This window comes from Pygoscelis adeliae, unplaced genomic scaffold, assembly GCF_000699105.1.
Source record: "Pygoscelis adeliae isolate BGI_AS28 unplaced genomic scaffold, ASM69910v1 Scaffold286, whole genome shotgun sequence".
Lineage (NCBI taxonomy): Eukaryota > Metazoa > Chordata > Aves > Sphenisciformes > Spheniscidae > Pygoscelis > Pygoscelis adeliae.
The window spans coordinates 5758496-5770262 of record NW_008825076.1 but is presented as its reverse complement, the minus strand read 5'-3'; the positions used below and the strand labels follow the sequence as shown (position 1 = coordinate 5770262).

Below are 11767 nucleotides of genomic sequence, written 5' to 3'. Positions count from 1 at the left end.
CCTGTAGATAGCAAAGGACAGGCAGTGACCACATAATATGCTCTTTCCTTTTCCTAGAACAGTTTACTGGCAAAGTTAATAACAATTGCAGAAGCCTTAAACTCTTCTGGTTTTCCTAGAGTAAACCTGCTTTTTCAAGGAACAGAGGAAATCTGAAGCAAGGAACATGGAAGGAGGCAAAACTCTACTCCTAACACCTGCTAGGATCTAGCACTCCCTTCGAAGAGCAGAAAGAACAGAAAAGTCTCCCTGCTCAGCTAGTCAGGGACCAATACTGCCCTTATGCTTAAATATCAAAGAAGGGGAAGAGTCATTTACTTCTGGTACACTCCAAGACATCAATCACAGTAACTCCTGGCCTTCTGGTAAACTAAATAAGCCAGACTCGGGGGTCCTCTCCGGGCCAGGCTCCCCATTCATTCTCTGCACCTGTTCTGGCTTGAACTCCTCTGTATGAGCTACTCTAATTATACCTCCAGGAAATTTTGCTAGTGCCTTGGACAATAGCATTTATACCTTCTTAACCCTTCCATTATCCAGCCTGTTTGCACATTCTATATTTGTCTTATTCACAGCCACATTATGTCAGCATCTTGGTCACCCCTTCCAGCCCCCTTCATTTAACAAGCTTGTGATTATAGCAGGAGTATTTTATTCTCCAAGTGTGCGATTTTGCAGTTTTTCTGATGAAACTCATCCTCTGTTTCTCTTACTGTAGCCTTCAAGGACACCCAGTTCTGCTGCGTATCTTCAGCCTCCCAACTTTACATCATCATTGGGGGTTTCCGTATACTCTTTTTGTGCCAGAATTGCTTATAAAAGCATTAAACAAGATTAGTACCAAGAATCATTCTCAAGAAACGTCACTAGTAACTTCCTGCTATTACATTTCCATCCACCACATCACTGTTTACTCTTTAAGTAGCCCATTCAATAGTCTGTGAATCTATTTCCCTTTTCTAGCTTTATTGATAATTTTCCCAAATGGCACTGCATGAAATTCTTTATGGTCTGGATAGATCAGATCTACTACACTTACAGCACCTTTACATAAAATACCCCAACCAGCTACAGGGGCAAGCCTCAAGATCATTGTGCAATTTGATCAGCTCTGCTAGAGGTGAGCAAAGGACATTCGCGTCTACAGAAACAGGCAGAATCCACTGCACCACTTCACATTTGTTCCATGTTTACATAGTTCTTTCTGTAAATATTTCAATAACACTAAAAAATGAATCTGTGAAGCTCAAGATAGATTCTTCTAAAGCAAGCAGACAAAACCAAACCAAAACTTGGCAGTCGCTACACAGTCCTGGGATGCCTGGGGGAACAGCGTGCAGCAGCGAGGCTGCCTCGGGAGAGTCGGGGGCTGCAGCAGCGGACGGGACACAATCGGTGTCTTAGCGAAAGGGGCAGACCCACTGCAACCGAAAAGAACAGCAGCTGCAGAAGCCCCCTCCTGAAGGCAATGCAAACTGCCTTTTCAAAGTCAGGCAAGTTTACATAAGACTAAAAATCCCCCCCAAGGATATTCGACAGGAACCTAAGGATAACGTCAGCTTCTGCACATTTTTAGGAAGCATGTTCAGACTGCTCTCTTCAGCGGGACACTGTGCACAGATGGCACCATCTGTACTTCCTCTCTCCCCCCATTATACACCTATCTGCAGACTCATCAGCATCTGCTTATATTTTTTCACTTTTCCTTTGTAATCCATTCATGCCTTTTATTTAGATTTCAACCTCTCGGAAGGCACAAAATCAGATATCTTTGTTGGAATAAGACATGTTTGACAAAAATGGAATGTGTGCAAATACCCTTCTATTCAAAGTATTTAAGACCAAATGCAATGAAATCAGATGACAGCGCACACATACACTTCCCAACAGTTACGTAAACTCAGCTGTTAAAATTACATGCCATTATGTAACAGGTGAAAACACAGGCTACAAACCTGACATCACAGCAAGCAGCGTGTGCTGACAGGGCCTTAAATGCAGATATTTAAGAAAAGCTGTGGTATGGCATAAGAAGTCAGCATTTGACACTCTGCTAGAATAAAGCAAGCTTTACTTTTCTAGCATTTTATACATTTTAAATGAGCCATCATATTAGTATGAAATAAAGTGGAATGATGTTCTGATTGCTGCCTCTATCTTAGGGCAGAACATCTTCTCATACACTTAACATCAAAATAGTACCGACAATTTCACAGGAGTTTAAGAAAGGTCTCTGGTTACTACAGCCCAGGGATGATAAGCCTGCCCCAAACTCAGCTTCAGTCAGTAAAATTCTGAAGAAACTTATAAATTGTTCCAGAGCTTCATGCCACTATACTTAGGCACTGATTTTTTGAGAGATTTTTGGAGACAAAAGGAGCAGTACCAGTGCAGTGCTACCAAGCAGCTGTGTTAAAGCCAGTCAGCAATTCTCAAGAGGACAGATTGCATATAGTAAATACGGCCCAATTAGTTTAAATGTCCAGAAATTATTACTGAATTAACTACATTCTAATAATTTCTCATCAGTAGTATTTTCACTAGGTTTGGAGGAATTCAAGATCTATTTTTATGCCCTGTGCAAGACTTGAATTACATGACTGAAAAATAACCAATTCAAAGGCAAAGAAACAGTTTCTATTTATTTTTCACTTCATTAACTCCAAAATCAGCCCTCTGTTCTTAAGCAACGTTACTCCAAAGCAAAGGTTAAACACATCTCCCCCCGTTCTGTGAATTTGAAGACAATTCTGTTCTGTACATTAATGGAAGTCCCCTCTTTGATCCCCCCTATCCAAAAGATCCCTTCTGCTAATCAGAACCAAAGACTGCCATCTTCAAGCCCAAAATTAGGTCCCATGCATGGTTTAAAGGAGCTACCAGGAGTGCAATATATACAGCTCTATTAAAGAGAAATTCAACCACAGCACACGATAAAGACAGCTTTGGTTTAGAATGTTTTAGGAAATAAGGAATTAACATTTATAACCCCAGAATTCTGTAACACATCTACCTATAAATTTACTTTCATATATTACCTAAAGAACAATGAATGTGTACTACTTGCATTTTAAAATATAGTGTTAATGTAAGGACCGGCAATTTAGGATTGTTTTTTATTATTACTAAGTTATTATCAGCATGAAAATATGTAGAACACAAATGTGAGCTTGTGATTAAATATACCATAGCCATTTGCAAAACTAACTGAATCATAAATCACTGTAAGTATAGTTATCAGAAAAGGGAAATTTTTCAAAGCTATGTAAGCAAGAGCAAAGCATAGCTTAGGGTTAGCACAGCAATCCCTCATAATGGGATACTTTAAGTCAAGTTTTGGACTAGATCCATATTCTATCTGGCATGTCGCTGGGAATAGTTGGGCTGGAAAAGCAAGTAAGATGTAGGCATGCTGGTAGCATAATGTAAGATGGTTCATACAACGCTCGCCTATACTATATTCTGCTCAAGGTACAGCGAAGAGTCATCTTAAGCAGAAGTTTAAGAAAACACTCAAATGTGGAGATCAAGATGACATTTAAAAAAGCATGGTATGTGCCAGCAAAGGAAGCGGGCTTTTAATTTTGAAAGTTCATCTGAAAGATGAAAAGAATCCACATCTTTATAGCATGAAGATAATTTGTAGCTAGAAACCATGCTAATTTTCATTATCACTTCATTGATTTCTAAGCATTTAATATGCTTGCCTGCAGCTAGTATAGATGACAGACAGCTTTACTTGGGAATTGTCCCGAGTTTTAAAAAAATCTCAATTTCTCTCTAGAGAGCTTTTTCATTTACATATTAGTCGTTTCAGAGCTTACGGGATACGTTCTAGCCTTCTCCTGAAGCAGAAGTGCTTTGCCTGCCCGACCTGTAGCTACCACATTGCACCGGTTATGTCCTCATTGTGACATTCCCCAGAGATTAACTGCAAGCGAGGCACAATTCTGCAATCATATGCACGCTCAATTTGACACAATAGAAATCCCAAAGACAACAGATCAATGGGTGTGCAAATGTAGGCACGCACAAGAAGACTTACAGCATTAGAGTCTCTTAATGTAACAGTGCAAAGTATTTTTGTGATCAATTTTTGTTTTGCTGAAGGAAGTTCTCCAAGGGTGAGGTGTTTAAATATTTTACATTTTATTAAGTAAAAAACTCAAGTCTTCATTTTTACATTTTGATTTTTTTCAAGTAAAAAGCAGTAGTTTTAGCTCCCAAAATTTTTTATTCCAGACTAGAAAAGTTTGGTAAGAGACTAACAGCAAACCGTATAACCTATCAGTAAGTAATTTTTCTTATCATGCCAATACTAAAATTTATTAAAAATAGTAAAACAAATCTGAATGTTTATATAAATAACTTTCTTAACTAAAAAGTCAGACTTCATTCATGCAGTATGCCACTACTACATGCCTTGATAGAATTCTTTATTAAAAACATGGATTGGAGAAGTCATTGAGAAAATACATTGCTTTCAAGCATGTATCATCAGCAAGTAAATAATATACAGACATTCTGTTTATGGGAAATACTCAACACACTATGCTTTCAAAGTAAGCCACTTCTTTGCTTTTCCATTACCAAACTTAGGCAAGTAAAGAGCTACTGACTCATTAGAGAAAATCACTAACTTTTCCTATGGAACAGCAAAGATTTAGTCACTTGACATTTCTAACACCAAAGCATATTGCATCTTCAAGGAACACAAAACAAGCACGGTTTGAAAGTAAATGTTTTCATTATTGGTTATATTAGGCAGTTTGGCAACAGCCCACATCAGACTAAACAGTGTGGCTGCAGTCTACCTAGTTTTATCCCTACCTTGATGTGCCTGTCCAAGCACTTGTTTGACCCTGCGGTGAGCTGGTTCAGGAAGTTAAGCTGGCAAAAAACTAACCGTACAAAAATAATCCCACAGGGAGGGCAGGGCTGATTTGGATAGGCTGGCTAAGACTGTTATTGAACTATATAAATAATTTATGTATTTCTCCCCTGCCCCTCCCCAAACAAGATTTAAAAACAAATCTATTACTGCTAGACCAGGAAAAACGGAAGTAAAGATATATGAAATGGCTGCTTCTCCATGAAATCACAACCTCTTGCTTTTACAAACATTCAACAAAATACTTTCAGATTGCAAAGCTTTCAAAAAAATAGTTGATTAGAAGAAGCTATTTTCAATCACCAAAAACCCACTTGAATGACTCACCAGAAACATTAATTGATGTTCCTGCATCGATAATTCCACTGTTAGGCCTTACACAGTATCTACGTGGTGCTGTGGTCTTAACTTTGAAGCACACATTTCTGTCTGTAGGATTGCCGAGTTTCAGGTTTGTAGTGACAACATCTGTGAAAGGACCTGAGGAGGAGAGAAAAAGCAGACTTCAAATCACACATAAAGTACTTTCAAGCAGAGGCTAAGCAGGCTCTAAATCTCTGTTCACAAATCTTATAAAGTAATTAGATGTTCAATTTCCATCTATGGCACATACAGATAATCGTGCACACAAAGCTGAGGATGCAGTGAGGCCTCTGAGCATTCTGATGCACAGCATGCTCCAACACTCACAGCGCAACAGCTGAAGTTGATCATTAACAGCAAAACAAAAAGGGGGAAATCATTTATACGTGGTGCCAACACAATAACATGGCATTCAAATGATGCCAAATTCTCTGCTGTATCACAGTTACTCCATTCCAACTACTGAATCCCAGTAAATCCAAGCTTACAGAGAGATACCATATATACCTATGTTATAAATGATAAATAGGGGAGTACAGTACAGTACATTAACTAGAAAGGGAATGATAACAAAGTGGCTACTACAGATTCATCTGCATATGCAAGCTGTACCTCCACAGAAGCAGGATTCCACCAGGTATTCAGAAATGCCATACCATAACCAGCAAAATAAGCATTCAGTGTGCATCCAAGTCTTTTTTTTTTTTTTAATAATTCTCTTGACTACTAGAAATGATAAACCAGAAGAAATCTTCATAGAACAGCCTACCTCACCCAAGACAGGAAACAACCATGTGGAAATAGGAAAATTCTGCCACTGCTCTCAGCGTCCAAAAGATTTCTATATTAGCAAAGCCAGAATCAAACCATTGTCAAGTTCTGCAACACCAAGTGCAGGCAAATCAATCTCTCACAGGCTCACTACCTAGTTGAAACTGCCCAAATCCCTCAGGTTAGAGGAAAGGCTAGTTACTGGTCTCCTACAAGACAACGATAAATCAGACAGGTAGCATGCAACTGCAGTGCTCGCTCAGATGGTAAAGACGTAAAATTGAAAGAAATATAACCACACTTCAATCAACTGTCTTCTGCATAGAAGTAATTCATTTGATGCCTGAATAAAATATCTTCATCTATCCTCAGGAGCAAAAGCAAATTGGTCAGAAAAAGCACTGAACATTTCCTTGCAGAACTGACAGCCCTAAAATTTAAAAAGGGTGAATGATGATGATGATGATATTAAAAATACTAGTGGCGACATTCCACCATCCTCCTCCTGCAGCACGGCTGGCTTAAAATAAATTACGTTTGCTTTCTTTTCTACAAATTCATCACACAAATTTGTCTCCTACGATGATATTTAATACAGCTGTAAAAGTATTACAGTCCTGCAACCTTTATCCTTGATCCATTTTGTTTTATGTAATTAGAAGGGGAAAAAAAAACCCAAAGCAACCACACACATGAAAAACCCCAACCAGACAACAACGTAGCACCATTTTTGCCTGCACTCTGAGCAAGCCAGCTTTGCATTTACAATGCAACCTGGCAGCAAAAAAATTGAAGCAATAAAATCTTCGGATCCCATGACAAAGATTTCACTAAACCTGTGCCTCGTGAAACACTGAGATGTGAAAGAGAATGAAACACAGCTGTCAAGTTTTCTCTGTGTTCTGCATGCAGAGAGGGACTTTAAGCCTAATGGAAAATAACTGGGCAGAAGCAGCCGTGAGTTGCTAAAGAAGTTAAACAAGCCAAACTATCAGAAAAATCCAGCAACCATTTAGGTGTGTAAAGACAGCAGCAGATTTTCAAGATAGCTCTAACTGGAAGAAGTCTAACATTTCAGAAGAAATTACTTGATGCCTAAGCATTAAGGATGTGCCTTTACTAAAAAATGACAGCTCGAGCTATTCCAGCACAGAGGGAGGGTCGTCTGTACAAAGCCCTACATATGCAGCTGCATCCTCAACAGTGCTTTACTAGTCTGCATGCTGAGATAGATTTCCTGTGGGAAATACCATGTTTTTACTTGGCTGATCCACGAATGCGTGCAGGATTTGCGCGCCCCAGCATAGAGCTGCTGTTTGTAATAGTAATACAACAACAATTCTGTGTGTAAAATGATTTCCAAATGGAGTTACTTATTGCTAACATAGATCATACCAAATATTTGGCAGCAAAACCTTTCAGCAGACCAAATTCATTTCTTCTTGTCTGCTTGACATTTCCTCTTCTTTTCTGTCTGCTAAACTTTAAACAGTTTCTTTAGATACATTTTCCCCAAATTACAGGTCAGCCAGCACAACTGTACTAGAAGGCTGACATCTGCTTTCAGCAAACTTGTGTGCTGGCATACTCCTTATGGCATTACTGTTAAAATACTGTAGCAAAGCAAAACAGAGCAGACAAATGCAGGATTAAAGTGCCATTATAGGTGTTTTGAAGTGTGCAAAAAAAGAAATAGACAACCGAGTATTACTTAGGGTAATTAGGGCATGACAGTGAATTATTACCAGCCTGGTTGGCCTGCCTTTTAAGAGCAAGGCCTACGGACTGCCAACTCGGGCTGAAATGAAACCTTGATAACCTGTTGTTAGATTACTATAGCCGAGGTTAGACATTTTTGAGGGAGGTTGGGGTATGTGGGGGAACTGATCCCAGGACAAACACAAGCTAATTCTGTACTGGAGATACACCTTTGCTTTCTAACATCTGGATTTGTGCACTGCAGGTAGGGTTGGCTTGTGTATTAAGAGTTGTCTGAGACACACATCTACCCTGGAGCTTCATTTTTCAATGCAAGGCATTAGGACTTCTGGAATCATACCCACAGACACAGTAAGATAAAATGCTCTACACTTCTTTCCAATGCCTTTGTCCTCACTGCAAGTGGATGGACTATTTATACAAGTATATGCAACACTTGGATAATGCCTATACCCTTAAGGTGGGCTGTAAGCACAATTACCATCAGTCAGGTTGCTGCTTCTGGATGGTACTTGGGTTAAACGCAACAAGTTGACTCTGTAGTGAAGACTGACTCATAGTGTGTGCCTGAACAGAAGTCACACTCTTAAAAACCACAACCTTTATTTCCTAACATTCAAAACAAAATAATGTATTTTTGATTGATCTTAATATTTCTAGATAAGGGAAACTTATAGTAAGGCAGGATGCTTTCCAAATGACAATTCGCACTTCTTAAAAAAAAAAAAAAGGAACTATTTTTCTCCCGCGTTTTTAAAGATCATGAGAAAAATGACACTGGTGTCATCCCAAGGACAAAGTTATGGGAAACTCAGGGTCTGTACATGCATCATCTGACATTGGGTTGTCATGGGAACAAGCTGTCTAGAAGGAAGAATGTAGTTGTCTAGAAGGAAGAATGCAGTAAATTAAATTTGGCGGTGAAAGTTTGGAATATTCCACAAGGGCTTGATGACTTTCTCCTGCCAGTTAGAATAAAGTCAACTTGTGTTAATGCAAACTGGGCATCTAGTGATATGCAAACTAGCAGTACTACTTAAAGAAAAGAAAACATCACCTCATATACTCATGCAACAACAAACAGTAAGAGGTATCCTGGTTTTTCATAGTGTCACTTTTCAGCAGGGTTAGTTTCAAACTGCAGCTGTGGCTTTCCAGGAGCTACACATACAACCCTTCACATTTGAAGATCAGAGCATTATCTCAGAATTTGCCACGCTCCATTTCCTATTCAAACACCAGTGCTGTATCAATCTTTCCTAAGTGTGCCATTCTGCAGTGTACTGCATTATAATATCCCAGATCATTTTAGTAATAATACAAAAGCCTGAGAAGTAGGTCAAAAGAACATGATGTCAATTCTATTTAAATTTTAAGTAACTCATTGCAATAAAAATTGCCTGTAATCGTACCAGCAAATCCAGGCCGATAACTTTTTGATCAGCACAGTACTTGCTGTTTCTTGCCACTCGCTACTCACAGTAACCATGTTACACAGCTACATTGTCTGTACTGAATCTTAATACGATTATTCCCACCTTAACCAAAATTCTGTGCTTTAGCATGGCAAATAACCAATCCTCATACACATGTACTTTCAATGCAGCAAGAACACTGCTGTAGCACTGTTTGGCCTGTGAAAGAAGTTAGCGCAAGTATCAGCAGAGGTAAAGCTTTGATGGCACAGGCTTGGGCAGGAACGTTCAAACCAAACAGGCACAGTCCTCTGCAGATTTGTATATGCAAATACTACTACATCTTTATAATTAGCTACACACATTAGTTGGGCTACAATCCCAGGGTTGCTTTATTCCTGCATCAGTCCATCTCACTGCTGAAAGGGGAGGTGGTCTGACCTCTCATCTCCACCAACTGCTTGTGCTAGCTGCACAGTATTCATCTGGTTGCACAGAGAGCTGAGCCAGGGAGCTGCTCGGGCTGAAAATTAATCCACTTACAAGACAGGGAGTGAGGGAGGGGGCAGTGGGGAAGAGAAAAAGGAGAATCAGTTTTCAGCCAGATCAAGCAGCATTCAGACACAGCATCAGGGAAACTGCATCTTTCTGCGCAGCATTCTGCCAAATTAAGGCAACAAGTTCTCATATTTAGTAGGTTGAAGCTAGCACGTCTAGGCATACACTCTGCACTCACACTTTTTCTTCTAGAGTTGGCATAGCTGTTGCAAGTAATTAAGGCACATGCCTAATTTTTTTATGCTTAAATCTAATGCAAATTATCATCTACTTAAAGCCAGGCATCCTCTAAAAAAATTTACTGAACCGGTGCTTTTCAGAGCAAAAGCACTGCAGTAGCACTTGATACAATCGGAGTTGGGTCACGTTAAACTGGCAATCATTGATTAACAAGACTAACAATAAATTCTCATCAAGCTGCCCATATTATTCCCAGAATATTTTAGATGCACTTTCATCATCTTTCCATAAACAACAAATTTTGCCACCCCAACTCAGCACCACAGACATGTATCCAAAAGCAAGGTAATTAGAAACAGGCAGAAATACAGGCAGAGCTTCTAGTGAGACAACCCCTCTTGTACTTCCTTTGTGAAAAGCAGCAGAATGCAACAATAGGAGGGGAAGATGTATTTCACCATGGTTTAATCCCGTCGATGTGTCAGATGAAAGTCATTAATCACCTGACATATTAATCAGCCACAGAAAGGTAACCAAGGAATCTTTAATAAGGGAGATGGTGGAAAGCAGTAAAGGGGAAACTTGAATTGTTTTGTGGCTATTCTCAGGAGCCCAAATCCTACACATCGATATGTCCTGATTAGTAGATGTCCACATGGAGCAATAATTCATCCAGTGAAACAGACACATTGACCCTGTATGTATGAGTGGAGAGGGTGGGGGTTGAACATGATACTTCAGGCTCCATTGCCCATCACACACACCATGCTGGCTCATGCTTCCATGGCATGAAGTGCCTCCCCACCAGCTTGGTCAGCCCCTCAAACTGGGGATGCACCTCGCCCTGCTCTAGCATGTATGAACCTACTGCAGGAGTCCTAAGCAAGAGTATATTAGCACCACCGACAAAACAACCACCACCCAAGAACACAGTTGTCTCACCATCTGAGTTTTGGCCTTTCTACTTATAACTTATCATCATATCTGAGCTGTTTCTCAGTTCCCTTACTACACCTCTGACAGTACCAAGTGATTTCATTTCATTTCCACAATTTCTCCCGTTTTATTTTTGGGGCTGTCTATCAGCAATAGAGACATAGTCAAAATAAAAACACTAGCGATGAGCAAGAGGGCTTAATAACAGGTGTAGAACTTGACTTACTGTACACTTCTTTTTAAAGTTTTATATATAAAGTTGATGACCTTTGAAGATAAACACTAAAATGAAAAAAGCTGAAATGTCAAGCAAGACATCTTGAGCTATCAGCCAGGTGCCTGTGAATCAAGAACACCCAAGATCCAATCAAACTCTCCCACCATCTTACTTGTCTTTAGACAAATCACTTAAGGGCTTGATCTTCTGCTATTAAGAGCCTTAAGAGTTGATAGCAACTCCAAAACAGAAGCAGGTTTGGACCCTTATAGTTTTCCTCTCTGTGAAGTCAGGAGAATACTTATCTAATTACAGAGAATCTTGTGAAGATTAATGTTTTAAAAAGTACTGTATGCCAAGTTTTAATCATCATCATCATCTGGCTCTGGAGACATTCATAATTAAGTGAGCATCCGCAACTTTTTAAATCAAAGAAGTTGAAGAATGAGAAACAAGAAGTGCCTGTGTTGCATAAACATCTGATTTCATAAGTAACTTACTGAGAGGACCCAACAACCCCAAATTTGGTAATTATTTTTAAGAAAAACTTAGGCCTCTCTTAATCCTCATGTAAACCACTCATAAACCTTTCAATCTCAGCTCAGATTTTAAATGAAGTAGCTAGAAAACCCCACCCCTGTGGAATCAATTCCTTTACTCTTACCACAACCATCCTCACCCAAAAGAGCCCTTGAAGCAAAGTGATGGGAGGGAAGT

At 39.4% G+C, this 11767-nt stretch overlaps 1 protein-coding gene across 1 annotated transcript in view; it reads right to left on the bottom strand.

The window, feature by feature from the left end:
• VAPB (VAMP (vesicle-associated membrane protein)-associated protein B and C) overlaps positions 1-9233 on the bottom strand; it is a 27115-nt gene extending 17882 nt beyond the window's left edge. Inside the window, exons 1-2 of the mRNA XM_009326867.1 lie at positions 9197-9233; positions 5219-5371 (exon numbers count right to left, since the gene is read on the bottom strand). Coding sequence (XP_009325142.1) covers positions 5219-5371; positions 9197-9233 — 190 coding nt within the window. The remainder of the gene's footprint in view (positions 1-5218; positions 5372-9196) is intronic.
• Between the last annotated feature and the right edge of the window lie 2534 nt (positions 9234-11767).